The following is a 24,353-nucleotide window of genomic DNA, read 5'->3' as shown; positions in this document are numbered from 1 at the left end:
TAGGAGTTGAGGTTGTTGCCTTTGTGCAAAAATCACTAAGAAGCTGAGTCAACTGGTCAAATCTTGCATTCATGTAGTTAACTGAGTCAAGTTCATAAATCCCAGCTTTCTTTGGCTCAAGTGCTCTAGGATTTCCCCACAAATGGGTGTTATGAGCAATCTTCTCTAATAGATCATAGCATTCTTCACTTGTCATTCTCATGAAATCTCCTCCTGCTTGTGAATCAATTGTGTTTCTTATGGCTGGAGTAACTCTGGTGTAGAAATTCTGAACAATCATCCATTTGGGTATTTCATGATGAGGACATTGCCTTTCAAGCTCCTTAAATCTCATCCAAGATTCATACAAAGTTTCATCATCCCTTGGCTTAAAAGCTACCATCAAATTCCTCAAATGAGTGGTCTTCCCAGGTGGGAAAAATTGAGATAGAAAAGCTTGAGATAGCTGCTCCCAAGTAGCTATAGTAGCTTGTGGAAGTGAGTCATACCACTCCAATGCTGAATCCCGAAGAGAGAATGGAAATAAGGTGAGCCGAATAACTTCATCAGAAACTCCAGGTTGTCTTTGTGTGCCACATATCATCAAAAATTTCTTCAAAAGAGAATGAGGATTTTCAAGTGGACTACCTCCAAATTGTGAATTCTGAACCATTTGAATAAGACCAGTCTTTAACTCAAATTGATTAGCACCAATGATAGGTTTGTTATCTCTCACATCAGCACATCTAGGAAAACCATAATCTAACATGGATCTTCTCTGAGGATCATTTTGATTAACCACTTCATTTTGCCCGTTTTGCTCATTTCCTCCATTGTTTCCACCAATAGCTCTATTTTGATTCTCCATATTTTCAATTGTCAGCTCTTGCTCAAATCTTTGTTGTTCTTCTTTTTCTGCTTCCTTTCTTCTCTTGTATTCCTTTTTGTTGGCTCTACAGAATTTTTCGATTTCAGGATTGAACAACAATTCAGTATCACTTGTGCTTTTCGATCGTCTCATAAACAAGAAAAGTACCTGAAAAACACAAGGAACAGCAGTGAAAATAAAAGAAAATAAAAATTCTAATTAGCTTAAAACAATTAAAATCCAACTTAAAACAAACAATTCCCCGGCAACGGCGCCAAAAACTTGATACGTTGTATGTAATCCGCAAGTGCACGGGTCACAGTAGTATAGTTTTAAAAAAAATTGATATCGATCCCACAGGGAATTGTTCTTAAATTGGAAATAAAAGTATAAGCTAATTAGAATAACAAAATTTAAAGATATAAAATGAAATTTGGAATTAAAATTGGTATTTGAGGAATTAAAGCTAAATCAAACAATTAACTAAAATTAATTAAACTAGATTACCAAAATTTAATTTGAAATTTCTATTTATGAAATTGAGAGGAATTAAATCTAAATTCAATAAAAATTAAAGTGATTCTAGAGAATGGATTTTCAATATTGTTTGCATTTGGTTTATCCCTAATTTAGCCAAACACATGAGAATTGCAATTTTGAGGGAAATCAATTCTTAAATTTTTGAAACCTTTTTCAAGCATTTCAAAGTTGGTTTTCATTAAATCAAACCCTGTTTTCACGGTATTTCAAACCTAACAAAAACCCAATTAAAGCTCTAATTGATTTTGGAAAGTTCCCCTTAATCCTCTTAGCTTATCTCTAACACCAAGAAAACCAAGTTTATTGCAAGATTATCTATCCCTAATATTCACTTTTCAGTCCATCTATTAAGGATTAAAGCTTAACTTAATGAGGGCCCATTCATCAAGCAAGGCAACAAGCACACAAGCAATAAATCAAAATGTAACAATACTCATTCAAATGGCTAAATCAGTTCAAAACCACAATACAAAACAATATTTACAAACCCATCTCTAGAATCTCAAACAACTACTCACTAATCATAATTTCTAAACAAACCCAAATGTATAAATGAAGAAATAATGGAAATGTAAGCTAAGGAGTAGAAAAACCCAGAAAAATGCAGAAGAATCTGCTGCAGAAAAGTGCAGAACGAGCTCCTGCTGCTGCTGAAAAAAATGAATCCCGTGCTCCCTCCTTCTCTCTTTCTTTTTTTGCCAAAAATGCCTCCCTTGCTCTCTATGGAAAGAAAATGATAAAGGAGGTTTTATATGGGTTAAGGGTCTGCCCTAGAATGGGTAAAAAGGAGGAAGGTTCCAGAGAAAGTGAGGTAAAAAGTCAGAGTAACGCAATTGCCACGTCAGCCATTTCCAGTAAAAATGACATAAGCTGGATCGGTTATGTCGCGGGTTGTGTCGCGGGTTGTGTAGCTCTCGGCCTGAATATCTGACGATCGACACAACCTGCGACATAAGCTAGTTCGGTTGTGCTGCAGGTTGTGCAACAATCTGCCTGAATATCTGACGATTCGACACAACCTGCGACATGAGCTAAATCGGTTGTGCTGCAGGTTGTGTCGCTCTCGGCCATTTTTTACTCAACTTCAAAAATTTTTGCAATTCAACTCTAATCTCCTCCAAATGGCTACTATGATCAAAATACATCAAATTTCTCCAAATTTAACCTACAAAACAAATAAATTCCAGAAATTAAACTAAGAAGTGTGAAAATTGTAAAGTTGACTAAATATGTGCTAATATCTATAGTAATAACTATGAATAAGGGTAAATTATGTGTAAAAATTACACCTAAATGATGATATTAAATGCATGCATCAATGAGTGAGTAAACTCTTTAGATTTCAGAGTTAGGAAATATGTTTTAGATTAATTTGTGGATTTGGACTGGGTATTTCCTTATTTTACATAAATATGAGTTTTGATTCCTTCCTTGTGTGCTTGATTTACTTGCCTAATGTTGGTACCCATTGGGTATTGTGTTAATCTTTGATTGAAGGACCGAAAGGTGAAAGTCATTGATAGATAATCAAGGATTAGAACTTAAAATTCCCTAGATTTAGAAATAAACTTGGGATTTAAGAGGAATTAATGATTGGTTACAAAACTTAATGGGTTTTAAATTAATCAAATATCGTACGAAAGTAGATTTGGTTATTTTAGAACACACTTTGGTTTGCTTGAAAAAGATATCAAAGGAATTTAGAATTAATCACCTTCAAACTCTATTTTTCCCTAAAAATTGGAATGCCCAAGAAAAATCGAAATTAATTTATTCATAAAACCCCAACTCTGGAATCACTTTTAACATAATTAGACTTTGATTTAAATTATCCATTATCAATTTAGTTTAATTGCAAACTAGATTTAGAATTTATTTGCTTGCTCTTTACATATTCCAATTAGATTAATCAATTTACCTTGCTCATTTACATTTACCATTCATTCATTAACCATTAGCCCAAATAATCGCTTCATTCATAGTTTGGTACTCAAACTGCAAATCCTCGTGCGAACGATACTTGATTCATCACTTTATTACTTGAGACGACCCGTATACTTGCGGACAAGCCACATCAGTTGTATTTTGTACTTTGCATTTTGTACTAGTTTTTTGTTGTAATTACAAACTCATGAAATCATATGATAATGTAAATATATGAAATTTCATGTTATTGTAATTATCAGTATATTTTGTTGAAAAAAATAAAATGTTGAGGAGTTATTCAGGAAATTAATTCAAATTGTGATGTGAACAAAATTTTGAAAATTGTGATGAGAATTAGAGATTGAGTTGATATGTATGGAGATTGGAAGTGTTTTTAACAGGTTCAGAAGAACTATTTTTCCAATTTAAAGCCAGCACTCTGCCGGATTTTTTATAGAAATTTATGGAAAATTCAGATAAATCAAAGTTGTAAATAAATGATAAAATTTGTAAAAATTTAGCACTTGGTGAATAATAAATAAATTAAGAAGGATAACTTGTTATGAAATAAGATATAGTGTTCCGGCATACTGTGTGACATATCTTGCTTGGCTACACTGTAGACGGGTAAGGGGTGTCACAAAATTCATAATGCTAAGTATAATGTGTACCCTGGAGCCACCAAAATGTATCAGGACTTAAAGAAGGTTTATTGGTGGCCTTCCATAAAGAAGAAGATTGCACAATTTATGACTGCTTGTGAGGTCTGTCAGAGGGTGAAGCTGAAGCATTAGAAACTAGCAAGAATGCTTAACCCACTGCCTATTTCAAAGTGGAAATGGAAAAATGTGGCCATAGACTTTGTTGTGGTGTTACTAGTAGCCTCCAATAGACATGATTTGATATGAGTTATAGTAGACAGATTGACCAAGACTACTCACTTCATTCCTGTTAGAGCTAACTATTCAGTGGATAAGTTGGCCCAAGTGTACGTGGTGGAGATAATCAGGTTGCATGGAGCTCCAGTGACAATAGTCTTCGACAGAGAACCATGGTTCAGATCAAGGTTTTAGCACTATCTTTAAAAAGAGTTAGGCACCCCATTAGACTTCAGCATAACCTTTCACCCTCAGACAGATAGAGAGTCAGAAAGGACCATACAGACTTTGGAGGATATGCTGAGAATGCGTGTACTTGATTTTAGCAGATCATGGAAAAAGTACCTTCCCCTAGTTGAGTTTGCATACAATAATAACTATTACTATAGCATCAGAATGACACCATATAAAGCTCTGTATGGGAGGAAATGTAGGTCTCCTGTGAGTTGGGAAGAAAAAGGATTATTGAATTCTCTTGGTGTGGCGCATACTGAACCTATGAATTTGTATTGTGATAGTCAGGCAGCTCTGCATATAGTCATAATCTCGCTTCATCATGAACGTACCAAGTATATTGAAGTGGACTGTCATTTTATCCGTGATGAGATATTGAATGGTAACATTCGAACAGATTATATACGTAGTTCAATGCAACCTGCGGATATCTTCACAAAGGCATTAGGAAAGGATCAGTTTGACTTTCTTCTTCGCAAGTTGGGCATTCGAGATCTCCATGCTCCAACTTGAGGGGGGGTATTGGAAAGGCAAATTTAGTCACCACTTATTTTGCATTTATTTAGGGCATTTGTTTAGGAATTTTTGTGTGCATATCTGTTCTTACCTTTTGTTGTATGATTCTAATACAATTTTGGTAGTTTAGCTTGATTAGGAACCTATTTGTTAGCTGTAATTTTTTATATATATCTTTGATTTTTGAGGCAATAAAGATTAGAATTCTTATTCCAAAATTTCTTAGTTCTTTTACACATCTGCCTCACTCTTTCCGAAATGAGGGTTCATCCAGTGGTGTTTCAAATGAAGGGATCATAGTACAACAAATGTCAATTCTTCTAGTATGTCAGGCTTTAGCGACTTCTCCCACAATCGCCACTTTTCACTTTCGAAGACAAAATCCTCTTCCTAATCTTAGATTCCTAATTATGTCCCCTACTTTTCTTGCATCTCTACCCATGCAACCTTCTGCCGCCACAGTGGAACAAACTGCAATCTGTAATCAATTACTAGTGGTTCAGTCTGAAACCTCAAGACTCATAATTCCTTCCCCTAAACTGTTGAAGGAGTCAGATGAGATGTCTTTTGAACAAGCCCAAACTTCACTCAAGAGGCTATTACATCCGACACCCCATGATGCTTTAAAGAAATCTAAAGAAATGGAAATTTTAGCCCACATAGATACTAAGCCCTGGCCACACTTACCCTCTCTGGACTTTCCTGAGCTGAAATCGAAGGTAAGCCCATTCATATTCCCTCAAGATGTCCCACCCTCACTTTAAATAGTATACAACCATGCTCTAGCCCAATATCTTTCTCTGATAACCTATCTCTTAAAAATCAGAATTTACTTACACTTCGTCCAGCTCAAGCAAACCCAAATCCTAAACCATCTAGATGACCTAAATTGAAGAAATTATCAAGTAGTTCTCTCTCTCAAGCTGATGGCGAGAAATCATGTGGGGATGATGGTGAGAAGTTGCAAACCAAAGTTGGAAGGGATTTGGTTGATGAAAAAGGGGAGGATGCTGATAAGCAGCAGAAAATTTCCGTCGTTGAGAAATTTGCAGAGGTTAACCTGTCTAATTATGAGGCTACAGTAGCTAGCCTAAAGCCACCAAAATCGCAATGAGTTTTCTGTGCTGGAATTGTGAGGGGACGGTTAACCCCTCCCAATAAGAACTCTTATGCTCTGTTTGTGTGGGGTGAGGGTAGGGTTAAAGAGTAAAGGGTAAGCAACTGTTATACACCCCAGTTTGAGAGTTTGAGAAGAGGTGAGTAAATGAATTAGTAAAGGGTCTTACTCTCTCTTATCCAATATCTCTCAAATCTCAATTGGAGTGTAAAGAGGGGAGGTGAAAGTCGAAAATTACTTTATTTTTTATTTTTTTATTATATCTTTAATTTTTTATTAAAAATTTAATTATAATCATTAAAAATAAATAGTACCACTGTAAATAAATAATTGTCTTCTCTCTCAAGTGATTATATATATTTTCTCCGCTCTGCATCATTTATTCTTTAAAGAGTTTATAGTAATTATTATGTTTTAATTATCAATTTTTTTTCTAAATAATTTATTCTTTATTCAATCTTCGTTAGATTTCAATATTATTATTTTAATTTATTAATTTTATGATTTATTTATAGTGAATTATTATTATTTATAAATTCAAGATTTATTACGATGAATTTATCATTTAATAAATTATTTAATAAAAAATTATATTTTTATTTCTAATAATTATTTATCATTCTTTCAGCTCTTTCGACTCTTTCCAAGTATAAAAAATATACATTATTTCTCCTTACCTTTTTATTAATTCACGTCTTTTGAGATATGAGACCCTTTTTATTGTAATCATTTCTACCATTCTCATTTCTTATCCTTCTTTACCTTTCATTAATTACCCTTCTCTCACCCCATCTAAACGTAGGAGTGGAGATATCATCTCTGTTAATAAACCCAGGTTGGTCCTTTTGTCTGAAAAATTCAAAAAAAGAGTAGGTACCTGGAAAGGTGGAAACAGAGGTTTGGGCTTTAGATGTCTTTCTATGTGGAGCTAATAGGAAGCGTGGGTGGTTTAGCTCTTAGGTGGAAGGATTCTCTACCTATCCAGATATTGGATTCGTCTCCTAGACGGATAGATGTGATGGTGGAACAAAATCCGACTTGGCATGTAATGTTTATCTATGGTGAAACTCAGGCTTCGCAACGTATTTCTTTTCTTGATAATTTGTGAAGTTTGCAATTACATTCTCATGAGCCGTGGATCTTGATAGGGGATTTCAATATTTGTAACTCGCCTATGGATAAATGGGGAAGAAAGGGTATAACAATCATATTGCTGCAGCGTACAATTCCTTTTTTTTTTTATGCGAAGTTAGAAGAAATGTGTTTTATGGGCTACCGTTTTACTTGGTCTAATAATCAGTAAGGGAGGTATAGGGTAATGAAGCGCATTGACAAAGCGATGATTACTCCAGAATGGAAGGCACTTTTTCCTCGGAGTATGTTGTTCCATGAGAAACTGGGAGCTTCCGATCACAGACCAATTCTTCTGGTTTTTAATTCATCGATTAGGATGGCCCAGTGTTCTTTTTAATTTGATCTTCGATGGCCAACATCTAGTTAATGTGAGAATATTATCAAAGAAGTTTGGAGAACTCACACTCAAGATAATATCAGTGAGAAGCTTAATTCCTACAAGACGGTTCTATTGAATTGGAGTAAGCACCATTTTGGTAACTCGAAGAAAAGAATAGGGGATCTCTCTAGACAGCTGGACCACTTGTTATCTTCCTCTATGTTTACTGCTAACTCGGAGGAGATCTCTAACTTAAAAAACCGGATCAAATCCTTGTGGCAAATGGAGGGACTGTACTGGTTTCAAAAATCTAGAGTCAACTGGTTGTTATATGGGGACAAGAATACTCATTTTTTTCACTCTTCAACCATCTCTAGGCGGCAAAGAAATCAAATTTGTAAAATCAAGACTAGGCAGGGGGAATGGATTCAAAATGGTGATTCTATTATACAGGAAGCTTATTCTTTTTTTCAGTCTTTGTATGAAGCTAACCCGATTTCTCCTTCTGATGACATTCTCCAACTAATTCCTAAAGTAGTATCTGCAGAGATGAATTTGGAGTTATGCCGCCCTGTTTCAGAGGAAGAGGTAAAATCTGTGGTGTTTAGTTTGGGGGCTTATAACGCCCCTGGACCAGATGGTTTTCAAGGAGTTTTTTATCAGAAATATTGGGAGGTTATTAAGGAAGATGCTGTGAACATGGTGGAGGTTTTTTTGGGCGATGGTGTTCTTCCTCCAGCAAATGACATTCTTATTGCCTTAATTCCAAAAAATAACTGCCCTCAGTATTTTGCAGAATATCGGCCTATTAGCTTGTGCAATTTCAATTATAAAGTGATTTCGAAGCTCCTGGCAAATCATTTGAGGCCTTGCTTAGACAGAATTATGTCTCCTGTCCAATCTACTTTTGTGCCGAATAGATGTATTCAAAACAATGGGGTGATAGCACATGAAGCTTTCCATGGTTTAAAGAATAGAAGAAGGGGTAAGTATGGATCTATGGCAATTAAGATTGACGTCCACAAAGCTTATGATAGTTTGCATTGGGATTTCTTGGTTGCTGTTTTGAATAAACTGGGTTTTGCTGATACTTGGATCAATTGGATTTTCACCAGTGTGTATACTGTGAGATATTCTATTTTGGTGAATGGGACTCATACTGCTGCTTTCTCTCCCACTAAAGGTATTCGCCAAGGAGACCCAATGTCTCCATACTTGTTCCTTTTAGTCTCTGATGTATTTTCGCGAATATTGGAAAGGGCCGTGTCCTCTTATTCAATTATGGGTTTCAAAATTAATCGCCATTGTCCTATCTTATCCCATTTATTGTTCTCGGATGATACTAATTTATTTGGTCGAGCAACTTTGGATGAGGCGGTTCAACTTAAGGGTCTTTTGGATACTTATAGTACTTCCTCAGGCTAGCGTATCAACTTCAGTGAATCGGACATCACTTTTAGCTTAAATACTGCAATGGAGACTCAGAATGATATTTGTAGATTCCTCCAAATGCAAAATTCTGGCAATTTGGCTAAATATCTTGGCCTTCCCATAGCTTGGGGCAAATCCAAATCACAAGTTCTAAGCTTTCTTAATGATCGTGTCATCCAGAAGCTGCAGGGGTGGAAATGTCGTTATCTCTCACAAGCTGGGAAGGAGATTCTGATAAAGGTGGTGATTCAATCAGTTCCTTCCAATGTAATGTCATGTTTCAAGTTGCCCACAGGTATTATTGGAGATTTGGAGAAATTGGCGGCTAAATTTTGGTGGAGGAAATCATTTGATTCTGTCAATATCCATTGGTTGAGCTGGAAAAGACTCTCTTGTAGTAAGAGTTTAGGTGGATTGGGTTTCAAGGAGCTGAATTTGTTTAATGTAGCGTTGCTAGCCAAACAAGCATGGCGAGTTATTAAGACTCCTGAAGCTTTACGGGTTAAAGTTCTTAAGGGCGTCTATTTCCCTTCCTCATATTTTTTAAGGGCTGGTAAAAGGAACAATCCCTCATGGGATTGGAAGAGCTTACTAGAAGGCAGAGAAGCTTTATCTAAGGAGCTTCGATGGAATGTTGTTGGTCCTTCTTTTCTTGACGCGTGGAATGAGCCATGGATTCCTTCTTTGCCATCTTTTAAAAATACAAAGTACAAGGCCACTAGATAGTCCTGTGATTTATGCTGCGGACCTTATCAATAATGCCACTAATGATTGGGATCAAGCAATCTATATGCCTCCTTCTCTCTGCAGGAATGTGCAGCTATCTTGAAAATTCCCCCTAGTTCCATCAACAGAGAACCAAATCTGGTTTGGCATTTCTCCCATTCTGGAATTCCCTCTGTTAAGTCTATTTATTTTATTTGAAGAAGGATCTTTCAGCAGCAGGCCTCTCTTCTTCTCGGGCAATCTCTCCACAAATATGGAACTCTATTTGGAAGTTGAAGGTTCCGCCCAAAATCAAGTCTTTTATCTGGAGAGCCAGCCCTAATGCCTTGGCCACAAGGGAAAATCTCTTTAGAAGGGAGTGTGTATTGTCTTCAAAGTGCCCTCTGTGTGACTACAGGTTTGAATCTATTGAGCACTTTTTCTTCTTTTGTAACCATGCCATAGCTGTGTGGTTTGGTTCGCGGCTTGGTTTCATTCCTCGACAAGAAAGTTTTTGGTCTTTCCTTCGATGGCGGCAATCTTTAGTTTCCTTTTCTCAAGCTAATGATAGTAATTTAATTATCTTGGCTAGCCTGTTGTGTTGGCAGATTTGGAAAGCTCGGAATGCAGCAATTTTTGATAATATTCCGCCGAATCCCATGAGATCTATTGTCAAGGCGTAGAATGCTTTTGAAGAATTGCTCTCTTCATCAGTTCACCAAAACCATGTTTAGGAGCATGTGTCATCTGTGTGGCTTGCTCCTGTTTCTAGGTTGCTTAAAATTAATGTCGATGCGTCTTTTGATCCGGCTTCCTCTTTAGCTGGGTGTGGTATTGTAGTTCGTGATTCTGAAGGAACCTTGATTGATGGGAGTGCTGTTTCTTGTTATTCTTGGTCTCATCTTGCTGCCGAAGGTTTTGCACTTAGGGAGGCATTGCGTTTTGCATCGAGCAGAGGTTTTCTTGATGCCTCTATTGAAACAGATTCTTTAAAGCTTTCTCAGTTTATTATGCTTCCTCTAGTGCCCATCCCTTGGGAATTAGGGGCTATTATTCATGATATTCGATCTCTGTTATCATCTTGTGTATCCATTGCTATCTGTTTGCTTTGTTCCTAGAAGTGCAAACTCTTGTGCAGATTGGGTAATTAGAACTGTTCGTTTGGGTTGTCTATTCCCTGTTGGACTTCTGTTCATCCTCTCCAGTTAGATGATTTTCTTGTTAAGGATAAGATGTATTGCTTTTCCTCTTCATGAATAATAGTGATCCTTTCAGAGAAAAAAAAAATTTTATCATTTTGAAGGCGTAGCAGTTTGATGTGGATGGCTAGCATTTATTGCATATATTAACGTGGGATGCTATTACCTTGTTGGTATTCCTTTGGGTTGCGTTCTTGGCTTCACTTTTGGCTTCCGTGTAAAGGTAGACATTCTAGGTCTAATAAATTATTCAAAAACCCAAAAGAAATTCTATCATCTTCTCTTATATATTCATACATCCCAACTAATCATTTTTATATTGTGAAATAAACAGGGAATTAATAAGCATGGTGTGGAATGCTAGGAGGTACTATTTTGCAAACTTCCATTTTAGTATAATTACAGTTTCAACAAAGCCAAATTTTTAAATAAATTTAATCTATTATAAATCTTAGATATAAATATATGAATTTTATATATTTAATAAATAGATCTCACAATATATCTTATATCTTAATTTTATTTAAATAAAAAAAATCCTAAAAAATTAGAAAAAAAAAAGAAAATTTTACTAAATGATTGCATATAGTTATATATAATTTTGCATTTAAATAACCAAATAAAAGCAAGAAAAAATAATTTAAAAGTCTAATCTTTTATGCAAGGATATGTCTCGCTTGCTTTGGGTGGTAGTGGTCCTTTTTGTGGCCATCTTTTAATTTTAATAAAAATTATTTTGCTTAAAAATAATATATGTCTAGCTAAAACTTAACAACCAATCGCATAATATCTTTCACTTACAAATTTAAACATATCTAATAGTTTTCATTTATTTTGATTGAACATGTTAGCATAAGTTAAAATAGATACGTGTTTATTAAAATAAATACGTGTTTATCTCTGCTTCCTATGATAAAATTTTATGATGAATAGTAACATCTTTAATATCAAAAGTTATTCTTGACAAGTGACTTTTTTATTTTTAACCATAAAAAAAGAAGTTTTTCGAGTGTGATGGTTATTGCCCCCTAAGTTAGGGTCTGTGATTAAATGGTTTCCTTTAGTCTCTGATTAACCCCTCATTTGAGGATATATTACCGAGTCACAGTGAGTCACCAAAAAGTCGCAAGAGCGGACTACCTATGGTTGATTGACCCATTCACTATAAGCGAAGACAATATTAAGTCATCAATGCCAATGAAAGAAATCAAACCGTAGTTGGATGCCTTCAACTTTCAGAGCCTACCAATGAGTCATCACACTCGGTGGTTTAGCTCTTAGGTGGAAGGATTCTCTACCTATCCAGATATTGGATTCGTCTCCTAAATGGATAGATGTGATGGTGGAACAAAATCCGACTTGGCATGTTACGTTTATCTATGGTTCCGCCCAAAATTAAGTCTTTTATCTGGAGAGCTAGCTCTAATGCCTTGGCCACAAGGGAAAATCTCTTTAGAAGGGAGTGTGTATTGTCTTCAAAGTGCCCTCTGTGTGATTACAGGTTTGAATCTATTGAGCACTTTTTCTTCTTTTGTAACCATGCCATAGCTGTGTGGTTTGGTTCGCGGCTTGGTTTCATTCCTCGACAGGAAGGTTTTGGGTCTTTCCTTCAACGGTGGCAATCGTTAGTTTCCTTTTCTCAAGCTAATGAGAGTAATTTAATTATCTTGGCTAGCCTGTTGTGTTGGCAGATTTGGAAAGCTCGGAATGCAGCAATTTTTTATAATATTCCGCCGAATCCCATGAGATCTATTATCAAGGCGCAGAATGCTTTTGAAGAATTGCTCTCTTCATCAGTTCAGCAAAACCATGCTTGGAAGCATGTTTCATCTGCGTGGCTTGCTCCTGTTTCTGGGTTGCTTAAAATTAATGTCGATGCGTCTTTTGATCCGGCTTCCTCTTTAGCTGGGTGTGGTATTATGGTTTGTGATTCTGAAGGAACCTTGATTGATGGGAGTGCTGTTTCTTTTTATTCTTGGTCTCCTCTTGCTGCCAAAGGTTTTGCACTTAGGGAGGCATTGCGTTTTGCATCCAGCAGAGGTTTTCTTGATGCCTCTATTGAAACTGATTCTTTAAAGCTTTCTCAGTTTATTATGCTTCCTCTAGTGCCCATCCCTAGGGAATTAGAGGCTATTATTCATGATATTCGATCTCTGTTATCATCTTATCTATCCATTGCTATCTGTTTGCTTTGTTCCTAGAAGTGCAAACTCTTGTGCAGATTGGGTAATTAGAACTGTTCGTTTGGGTTGTCTATTCCCTGTTGGACTTCTGTTCATCCTCTCCAGTTAGATGATTTTCTTGTTAAGGATAAGATATTGCTTTTCCTCTTCATGAATAATAGGTGATCCTTTCAGAGAAAAAAAAAATGATATCATTTTGAAGGCGTAGCAGTTTGATGTGGATGGCTAGCATTTATTGCATATATTAACGTGGGATGCCATTGCCTTGTTGGTATTCCTTTGGGTTGCGTTCTTGGCTTCACTTTTGGCTTCCGTGTAAAAGGTAGACATTCTAGGCCTAATAAATTATTCAAAAACCCAAAAGAAAATCTATCATCTTCTCTTGTATATTCATACATCCCAACTAATCATTTTTATAGTGTGAAATAAACAGGGAATTAATATGCATGGTGTGGAATGCTAGGAGGTACCATTTTGCAAACTTCCATTCTAGTATAATTACAGCTTCAACAAAGCCAAATTCTTATATAAATTTAATCTATTATAAATATTAGATATAAATATGTAAAATTTATATATTTAATAGGTAGATCTCACTATATATCTTGTATTTTAATTTCATAAAAAATTAAATTTAAACAAAAAAATTTTTTTTAAAATTAAAAAAAAATAAATTTACTAAATGATTGCATATAGTTATATATAATTTTGCATTTAAATAATCAAATAAAAGCAAGAAAAAATAATTTAAAATCCTAATCTTTTATGCAAGGATATGTCTAGCTTGCTTTGGGTGGTTGTGGTCCTTTTTGTGGCCATCTTTTAATCTTAATAAAAATTATTTTGCTTAAAAATAATATATGTCTAGCTAAAACTTAACAGCCAATCGCATAATATCTTTCACTTACAAATTTAAACATATTTAATAGTTTTCATTTATTTTGATTGAACATGTTAGCATAAGTTAAAATAAATATGTATTTATTAAAATAGATACGTGTTTATCTCTGCTTCTTATGATAAAATTTTATGATGAGTAGTAACATCTCTAATATTAAAAGTTATTCTTGACAAGTGACTTTTTTATTTCTAATTGTAAAAAAAAAGAAGTTTTTCCAGTGTGATTGTTATTGCCCCTTAAGTTAGGGTCTGTGATTAAATGGTTTCCTTTAGTCTTTGATTAATCTCGCATTAGAGGATATATTACCAAGTCACAATGAGTCACCAAAAAGTCACAAGAGCGGACTACCTGTAGTTGATTCACCTATTCACTATAAGTGGAGACAATATTAAGTCATCAATGCCAATAAAAGAAATCGAACCATAATTGGATGCCTTCAACTTTCAGAGCCTACCACTAAGTCATCACACTCGTGGTATTCTTGATGAGTGACCTACTTGGCAAGAATCTAAAGAATGAAAAAAATGCACGAGTGCTGCTTTAAGTGACATTGATTGAGCAGGCCCAAATAGTTTGGATAAAGCAACTCGTGAATCACAATGTTTGCCTTATTAATGGATAATCTAATCACAAATTTGAGTAATTACTGCATGATAAGACAAAAAAGCATGTTAAATTATCGATTATTTTTCAGATTAAGAAAGCAAATAAAGAATCGAGGAAACAGATGGAACATGCACAGTGATTACATTTCAAGAAGCATTCGAACAAGCATCAAGTGATCTACAAGCTTATGAAGCTAGCTTTGGGAATTTTACTGTAGCCTTTCCTTTTCCTTTTTAAATAACAATTAAATTTTCTAATATGGAAGATGATGAAATTAGAAAACCGTGAATAAATTTTCTTTCATTTGTCTCAATCCTTCAAAATTCAGAGGTGAGGATGGCAGATGATGAATTCTTCAATCAAATTCATTTTTTTTTCCTAAAATCTTTGCTGTTATTTGTTGATTTCTTCTTTGAATTCGATATTTTCTCGTTTTCCATGACTTTCTATAAGAAATAAAATATGAGTTTATTATCTTTTTTTATTTTATATTTGATTTTTTTTAATTACCAATATGTTGTTTCAATCCAATTTCTCTCTTTAAAAAAAAAATTAAAAATAATATATAATCAAAATTAATTTGATTTGATTCAATTCATTATTGATATAGCCCAACCGCAAGTGCACGGGTCGTATAAGTAATATAGAAAAGATATTATTCCCACGAGGAGTTGTGTTAATAATTGAATTTTTGATATAAAAATTTGACTAATTTGAACTATTTTTGAAATTAAAGCAATAAATTGATAGATATTGAAGTATGAAGTCTATATGTGCAAAATTAATAATCTATTCAACAATGTAATGATTTAACTAAATTTGTATCAAATTAAAATAGGCAAATTGAAAAATGGCAAGATTTAAAATGGCAAGCAATTAAATTCAATTAGAAATTAACAATGATAAAAATGGCGATTCCGGAGTTCGGGGGTTCATATTCAAGCTATTTTGGGATTTTTAAATTGGTTACCCAATCTTATGGAATTTACGGGTTTTAAGGAGATTAATTCTTAAATCCTTTGAATACCCTTTCGAGTGAAACAAAGAGTGTCTTAATCAATCTAATCCTACTTTCGTGGAGTTAAAATTAATCAAGACTTATTAAGTTCCTTAATTAATCTGTAAATCCTCTTAATCCTTAGTCTATTTCTAGACCTAAGTTAATTAAGTTCAATTTCTTAATTATCTATCACAAGGTTTTCTCCTTTCGGTGCTTTAACGATGGATTAAAAACAATACTTAATGGGATCCTACACCAAGCATGTCATTGAGCACACAAGAAATGAATAAAACTTAATTAAAACCACAAAATATGGATTACCCAATTAAAATCCACAAAATATCTCAAATATTATATCCCCACTCCAGAATCTAATGAAAACTACTCACTATCTATAATATTTATAAGAAATTCTGAGTTAATATGGAAATAAATCTTTAATCTAAGCTAAGAACTAAAAAACCCAATACAAGAAAGGTAGGAAATATGCAAGAAAGGAAGAAAAACTCCAAATCTGGTCTATAAATGGAGAGGTGACGTTTTGCTCTCTATTTTTGACTCTTCCCCTGCTGCTGCTCCCTTTTTGTCTCCTCCCCCTTTCCAAAATGAGATAAGGGCCTATTTATATCTTTTTCTGACAAGTAGCCCTAAAATGGTGTGTTTGAAGTGTGTTTTTCATGTGGGAATCTTCTGCCAGCTCATTATGAAAACTCTATAAAATTGCATAAGTGGTCTGCATAAGTTATGCAGTCCCTTATGCAGTTTTCGACAAGTTTTTGGGCCTTCTGTGTAAAGCTGCATAAGTAAGGGGTAAGTTTGCATAAGTCACGCAGTGACTTATGCAGATTTCAGCAGGAATAGAAAAATTTCTTCTTCTTCTTGTGCAGAACTGCACAACTTATGCAGCAAGTTATGCACAATTTGACAACTGCACACTTCAACTTTCAAACTTGTTTTTTATATATTTGGCTGTAGAAATTACTCATCACTGGCATAATTTCTTTTTTTAGTCCCTCAAAAACACCATTTTTCCTACAAACTAAAGTAAAATTACAAATTAATCCAAAAATAGACAATCATGAAAAACTATTTAAATAACTAATGAAATTAGCTAAAAGTGACTAACAATAAAATAAAATGACCATGAAATTAAACCTAAATGACTATGCAAAATGCATGTATCAAATATTAAATTAATTTGATTCATGCCGAAACTTTGAATTCATGTGATTAATTTCATTTTAATATTTTTTATTTTATTTGATTTTATATTAATCACATGAAAGGTTTATATTATTTTTTTAATTTTATATTTTTTTCCTTATAATAAAGATATTATCTTTCAAGTCAAGATTCAATAGTGACCGTGAGAATTTCTATTTACTCTTAATTATGCGAAGAATTTTTATCTAAATTAATTCTATCATGATTTAAAATATAAATATATAAAATTTATATATTAAATAAATAAATTTTATTATATATAAATTTATAATAAATCAAATTTAAATAAGAAGCCATCTTATATATAATTGAAAAGAATAAAAAATAATGTGAGTCCCCGTATTGATTTGGATATGCAACTACGTTGATTGAGACAATTGGTTGGAGATTGAAAGAAAAAAGAAAGAAAGAAAGAAAGAAAACAACATAACTCTGTATACATTATTATGCTTGTTTTGTTCTTCAGTCAAATCAAAGATAAAAGATATCTCCGATCATTAAACTATGACTTTTTGACTGTTTGTTAATAATGTACGCATAAAAAGCATTTCACCTTCCATTGACTTTATAAAAATTTAAATAAAAAAGGAAAAAAAAAATCTCCATGACTCCATCCTCTGATCCTTTTCAATCTTTTTATATTTAACCTCATACCATTAATTTCTACCCATCACCATCCAATAGCCCATTCATGGAGTCTCAGGATGAACTCCAGGAACCCATTTTACAGTCACTGCCTGATCCACCTGCCCATTCTGAAGGGAACTCCAGGCTCGAAAAGGTGCTGAACGATCACCAATTGCCGTACTTCAAGCGCCTCCGTTTGGCTTCATGGATTGAACTTAAGCTCCTCTTCCGCCTGGCTGCACCGACAGTTTTTGTTTACATGATCAACAATTTGATGTCCTTATCCACCAGAGTCTTCGCCGGCCATCTCGGTAATCTTGAGCTTGCTGCTGCCTCTCTTGGCAATAGCGGCGTCCAACTCTTTGCCTATGGCCTCATGGTAATATGGATATCAACACAAATAAATGCTTTGTCGGATGGATCAGTTCAGTGTTTTTTCTCATTTGGTTTAATCTTTAATGTTTGTTCTTGTAGTTGGGGATGGGAAGTGCAGTGGAAACTCTATGTGGTCAAGCTTATGGAGCTCACAGATATGAAATGCTTGGCACATACCTCCAAAGAGCAACGGTTGTGCTAACTATAACTGGGATACCAATTACTATGATTTACCTTTTCTCAGAGCCTATCTTGCTCTTACTAAGAGAACCAAGCAAGGTGGCAGCAGCAGCCGCAGTGTTTGTTTATGGTCTAATACCTCAAGTTTTTGCTTATGCTGTGAATTTTCCGATACAAAAATTCCTTCAAGCTCAGAGCATAGTGAACCCACCTGCTGTTATATCAGCAACTACTCTTGTGCTGCATTTATTTCTCACCTGGCTTGCAGTGTATCAGATGGGTTTGGGATTAATAGGCACTTCATTGGTGTTAAGCTTGTCATGGTGGATCATAGTTGGTGCCCAGTTTATTTATATAGTGAAAAGTAGTAGGTGTAAGCGGACATGGAATGGTTTTACCTTGCAGGCCTTTTCTGGACTTTGGGAGTTTGTGAAACTATCACTAGCATCGGCAATAATGCTGTGCTTGGAGACTTGGTACTTTCAGATATTAGTGTTGATTGCTGGTCTGCTCAAGAACCCTGAGATTGCCTTGGATTCCCTTGCTGTATGGTAAGAATGTAATTTTTTTTTTTTAATTAAATTAGTGAAATTTTAGTCTGCAGATAGAACTCCAAACATGAATTCCTCATTTTTATAAGATATATAATTTTATTTATAATAAAATTCAAGAAAAATTTAACATGGATTTACTAAGAGCAACCAACACTTTTCAAATCACTGAAAAAAAAAAATAATAATATAAAAATTTATCATCAAACTTCAATTCAAAATAAAAGGGGCAAGACAACCATAAAGCTAGCAAATCATGAATTTTCCATAATTTGAAATTTTTATTTATTTTTATTTCTCTAATTAATTAACAATTCTTTTTCTAGCTTTATTGAATATAGGCCACATATTTGTATTTTATATTCACACAAAGATTGAGATTGTGCAGTTCTAACTATGTGAAGTAATTGTGATTTTGTTGATTCAACGAGAAGATTAGAATATGAACAAAATACTTTTCTTTTACATATATATAATTTGTTATGTTCCCATTCACTTTTTTCCCTTCTCTCCCTTTTAAGTTGTAAATTTACATAGAAGAGAACAATCCCTAGCTCTTAAAGCTAATATGAAATAATACACTCTTTACGTACAAAAATAAATATTTGAAACGTGAAATTTATAAATAAATATGTCTGTAAGTAATCTAATATTAAAATAAAATAGGTTTTGATACTATATAAAAAAAATAAATCAAGTCTAATTTCACTCAAAAAGCTAATTAAGTAAGTAGGTTTTTTTTTTTAATTTAAATATCTTATCTCAAACTAAAATGAGACAATAAATTTAAAAATAAATTTAACATATTTTAATTTTAAAATATTAAAATAATAAATATTTTTTATAATATTTAAAATGATTTTTTAAGGAAAGGCATATACACCTCTATGTTGTAAATCTGACACTAGCTTTCTCCAACAACTTGTCAAAGAACTAAAGATGCTTAGAAATCTCTTTCTAAATATGTCAATAAAAATATTAAATTAATTTAAAATTAAATTTAACATATTTTAATTATAAAATTTTAAAATAATTAAATAATTTTTTTCTTAATATTATAATGATATTTATTAAAAAAAATTTACCTATTAAAACTTTTTCGCCTTGTTTGAATCATGATTTGCCATTGTTTCATAATGATAAATAAGATTTCTGTCTTTATTTGAGAATATTAGTCATGAAAAAATGGTGATTTTTGGTCATCATTTTACAATAGTTTTTTTTTTCAACGCACCAATTTTATGGGTTGAATAATTTAAAGTTTATATATTTCAATTTTATTTTTACATAATTTATAAAATTTCAAATTATATTCTATTATTTTATTATAGAATATCTTTCGTTAGTTAAAATAACTGAAATATATCTTTAAATATTATAACATTATTTATAAATTAATATTTTATTTAAATAATTATCTTTGAATCATTTATATATTTAAAATAGTAAATGATGTTTTTATAATTTTTATATTTATTTTACTATACAATATTATATAATTAAATAAAAAAATATTATTAAATTATTTTTTATCATATATTTTTTAAATATATTAATAATAAAAATTATCATATAATATAATATGATACGATACATTGATAAACACGGAAGAATTAGTGTCATAATGTTCTTGATGATTAATAACCTTTTTGCAGTACGGCTGTAAGTGCGTTGCTATTCATGGTCTCAGTCGGATTCAATGCAGCTGCAAGGTAATAATTTTAATTAACTCGATCGGGCTTTACGAGTAGGATTATTGGATTTTACCCAATAAAATAACTCTCAAATTAATTGATTTATGAAATCAAAATGCTAGCTTCATGAGAAATTAAGAGAGCATTGTTAATTATTTCAATGATTGAATTACAGTGTCAGAGTTAGCAATGAATTAGGAGCAGGGAATCCCAAGTCAGCAGCATTCTCAGTTGTGATGGTGACTCTGGTTTCCTTCATAATAGCAGTTATAGAAGCTGTGATTGTGCTTGCTCTACGCGATGTAATTAGCTATGCTTTCACTAGTGGAGAAACTGTAGCCAATGCTGTCTCAGAACTTTGTCCTTTTTTGGCAGTCACCCTAGTACTTAATGGGGTTCAACCAGTCCTCTCCGGTAAGAATTCTTCTACTCAGGTCCTGTAACTCAGCACGAGAACTTCAAGTTTCCATAAGTGCTTAACTGATATGATAAAAAGAGTCAACTAATATGATGGGCAATGTGACTGCTGGCTTGTATCGTCATTATATGTTGGTCGGCTAATTGACAACTTCATAATTGTGAAGGGGTTGCTGTTGGGTGTGGATGGCAAGCATTTGTGGCATATGTAAATGTGGGATGCTATTATGTGGTTGGAATTCCTGTGGGTTGTCTTCTTGGGTTTAAGTTCGATCTTGGTGCAAAGGTAAAATCAAAACCTCTTATATAATTATTGTATATATAATGAATAACCATCTATTATGATAAAAAATTATTATATATACAATGATTATATTTTAAAATTTCTTCTTAACATCGTTAATATTTCATGCATGTATGTTTCCTTCTTCTAATCAGCATACCTTGTTCTAATCCTAGCTTCTTCTACAAAATATTCACAATTTTCTTTGAATATTTGTGAATTTAACAGGGAATATGGGGTGGGATGATAGGAGGAACTGTGATGCAGACTTTCATTTTATTATGGGTGACTTTGTGCACAGATTGGAACAAAGAGGTAAATGCTCAAAGGACTTTGAATGAGTTTAATTACTATGCATGAATATTATACTGCCAGATTTCTTGTTAATTATTTATGAATTATTTCAAGTTAATTAACAACTGATAGGTACCCTCAAGAGTAAAGCATTTATATAGAGAAAATGTACAATGCATTATAATTTTGACTTTTTTTTTTCTATTATAAATGAACATGTACCTTGAAGGTCCACACTCAGTGTGACAACAATGCCTGATATTAATTGTCACCCCAACTAATTTTCTTTTCTTGAAAATTATTAATTACATAATGTCTTGCAAATTTTATATTTTATTTAGTAATATTATTATTTAAATTGTTATTAAAAAACATTAATTTAAATATTTATTATAATATATAAATAAAATTATGAATAGGAAGAAACAAATAAAATTATTAAAAATTATATATATAGATGATCATCTTATATATTATCTATTTAATTTTTATCCTTTTCTTAAACTGAGTTCTTCATCCATGAATAGACTATAATACTTTTATTTAAATTTAATTTTAATCAATTCAAATTTGATTTTAAAGAAAAACACAAGAATCCAATACATGGAGTTAAATATATGGATTCTGACCTATATCCATACAATTTTAAGTTTCCATTTTATTTATTTCACTGCCTACTATATAATCATATATTTATAATAAACTATATAAATTAATTCATAGTCTAAACGTGTATATTATTTATGTAAATATATTATTACACAACTTGTTTAAAATAAGAGCTTCCAAAAATAAAGAATTAGACAAACTTGCATACTCATTTGTCATTTTGTTACTCGTACAAATGATTTATAAAATTCTTATATATATTACTCAAAGTATGCCAACTTTTTGGTCAAAAGATGCATCTCTTCATATATGTAAATATTAACAAGAGTTGTATATCTTCAAGCAGCTGTTATATTTTTTAACCAATGCACATAATTTTTAGATTTTGTTATATTTTGACAATGTATATGATTTTTGAATTTTAAATTTAATGAATCTGAATTAACCGACATGAATGATCAGAACATATTTTCAACATATTTTAATTTAATCTAAGAAAGATGTGTCTTTGTTTCAGGTAGAGAAGGCTAAAATGCGTTTGGACAAATGGGATGACAGCATCGACCATCACAGGATTTCTCACATTCATAAATAAATGTTCTGAACAAACATTAATTAACCAAATTATTTTTTCAATTATCACCATATGTCGACTGTGGCTGATTATTGTTAACCGTTTGATTGCTGGACTTCGTGAGAGCAAAAGCTAAAGCATCTCTTTTAATAATTAAATTGAAATAATTGAAATAATTATGCTTATTGAGCCCCTACCTTCCATCAATGAGGTTTTCTTCAACAAGAGAGGCGGATGCCTAATGATCTTAATCCCACGGTGTTTGTGAATAAATCAGTTGCAAATTCAAGCACTTGCAAGATGGCATTGCTGCTTTTTGTGGGTCGATTTTATTCCTTGTTGCGCTGATTTTGTTTGCCAATTTGTGGCTTTCCTTGTTTTTTTCGTTGGTTTTATATTCTTTGTTCTTGATTTGTAGTTGATTTTCTATAGTTTGCTTCTCTAAGTATATTCTCTTCTTTAATAAAATATTTTGCTTATAAAGGAGAAATTATTTCGTAAATATTAAAATGTGTCTTTTCTTATTTTTTAAAAAAATTATGTCTTTTCTTTTTTTTAAAAAAAATTATGTTACATTGTATTGTTTTTTATAATTTATTAAATTATCTCGCTCACGAGAAGATTATAGAATATTTTCAGTACACACAAAGCAACATAAACTCTTAAAACCTATTTATAATAAGATTACTTCAATTATCTGAGCCTCTCTCCCTTTGTCAATCACTTAATTAACCATTAATGAATTTATATTTTAAATATATTAAATCAATATAAAAAATATATTTTTAAAATTATTTATTAAGAAATAATTTTAAAATATACAATCTTAATCTGAAAATACTTTTAGTTATAAATACATAAAAAATTTTAAAATCTAATTAATCGCCATCCAATTTAATTACATAAACTTTATTTTCTTTTATTGAACAATATTAAATTGAAAATTATTTTTTTTTCTTTAAAAAAGAATATAACGTTTTCATTGACACAAAAATATGCCCTTTTAATTATAATTTCCTGCGTTGTTAATAATACTAATAATAATAATATATTAATTCGCATTAATCTTAATGAGTATATCCATTTTTAGATATTCTTCTTTAATTTTATTAATAATTAGATATTAAATTTAGAGATTGGAATGGAGAGATCCCTCGTTCCCACTCACTTTAAAGAATATGGAGACATCTCTTATTAATTCTCTCCTTTAATTTCTTAAAGCTATATTATAGTTAGATGAACAGTCAGTGCAATATGTCTCTTTAAAAGACAAGAAGTGATCTGCAAAAAAATCCTTTTTTTTTTAAGAAAAGCAAGATTCTAGTTTTGTTTCAAAATTAATTATTTACTAAAAGTTATTAAAAATTAAATTTAAATTGATATTTTATTTATAAAATTTCTAAGCATAAAACAAAATTATTAATTACATGTAGTAAATTAGCTTAGAAAATTAATTTGTTTTTTTATTTTCTTTTGTTCTTCTACAATAATCATATTATAATGTGTTTAATTTTTTTTTTTTTTTTATTGATCATGTCACATGATTTCTGTCAATTATTTAAACTGAACTTTAACACTTTTCCTCCATATGCTTGCTCCCTTTTTATCCCCATATAGTGGGAATCCGTTATGCTCCATCACAAGCATCGTTAATTCATTATAGAAGTCAGTTCTCTGATTGTAATACCTTATCAAACCCAAATCCCATCTAAATTTATCCCTAATCCGATTATGTATAATTTAAATTTATTGATTTGATCGGATCAGCTACCTGTAGATATTAGATTTATTACCATTCTTACTCTAATAACTAAAAATATATTACTTATTTGGTAAATCTAGATTCAATAATCCTTACTCATCTAATATTCTTATTAAAAAAAATTTATTAAATCTTTCACCCCAATATAATGCATGGGAACGGCAACAAGCGCGGGTCAGGGACGGGGATTGCTCCTCCTGTCCCTGCTCCACAGGAGTTTGAGATCT

The 24,353-nt window shown here is 32.2% G+C and overlaps 2 protein-coding genes and 1 non-coding gene across 3 annotated transcripts; all 3 read left to right on the top strand.

Moving 5' to 3' along the window:
* Positions 1-290: 290 nt before the first annotated feature.
* On the top strand, positions 291-397 carry LOC131176945 (small nucleolar RNA R71). Its single transcript, XR_009146741.1, has one exon. It is a non-coding gene; the product is annotated as a small nucleolar RNA R71 (small nucleolar RNA).
* Positions 398-8,984: 8,587 nt separating this feature from the next.
* On the top strand, positions 8,985-13,047 carry LOC110671428 (uncharacterized). Its single transcript, XM_058141958.1, has 6 exons — positions 8,985-9,656; positions 9,753-9,809; positions 10,256-10,326; positions 10,420-10,732; positions 10,853-10,881; positions 12,348-13,047. The coding sequence occupies exons 1-6, from the start codon at positions 8,985-8,987 to the stop codon at positions 13,045-13,047; spliced, it is 1,842 nt and encodes a 613-aa protein (XP_057997941.1).
* Positions 13,048-14,742: 1,695 nt separating this feature from the next.
* On the top strand, positions 14,743-22,854 carry LOC131176944 (protein DETOXIFICATION 40-like). The gene is made up of 8 exons (XM_058141960.1): positions 14,743-14,866; positions 17,445-17,766; positions 17,862-18,493; positions 20,149-20,205; positions 20,363-20,601; positions 20,772-20,890; positions 21,116-21,202; positions 22,308-22,854. Exons 2-8 carry the CDS (start codon positions 17,452-17,454, stop codon positions 22,383-22,385), a joined length of 1,527 nt encoding a protein of 508 aa, XP_057997943.1. The 5' UTR covers positions 14,743-14,866; positions 17,445-17,451; the 3' UTR covers positions 22,386-22,854.
* The last annotated feature ends 1,499 nt before the right edge of the window (positions 22,855-24,353 follow it).

Source organism: Hevea brasiliensis, unplaced genomic scaffold, assembly GCF_030052815.1.
Source record: "Hevea brasiliensis isolate MT/VB/25A 57/8 unplaced genomic scaffold, ASM3005281v1 Scaf287, whole genome shotgun sequence".
NCBI lineage: Eukaryota > Viridiplantae > Streptophyta > Magnoliopsida > Malpighiales > Euphorbiaceae > Hevea > Hevea brasiliensis.
This window is presented reverse-complemented; position numbering and strand designations above follow the sequence as displayed.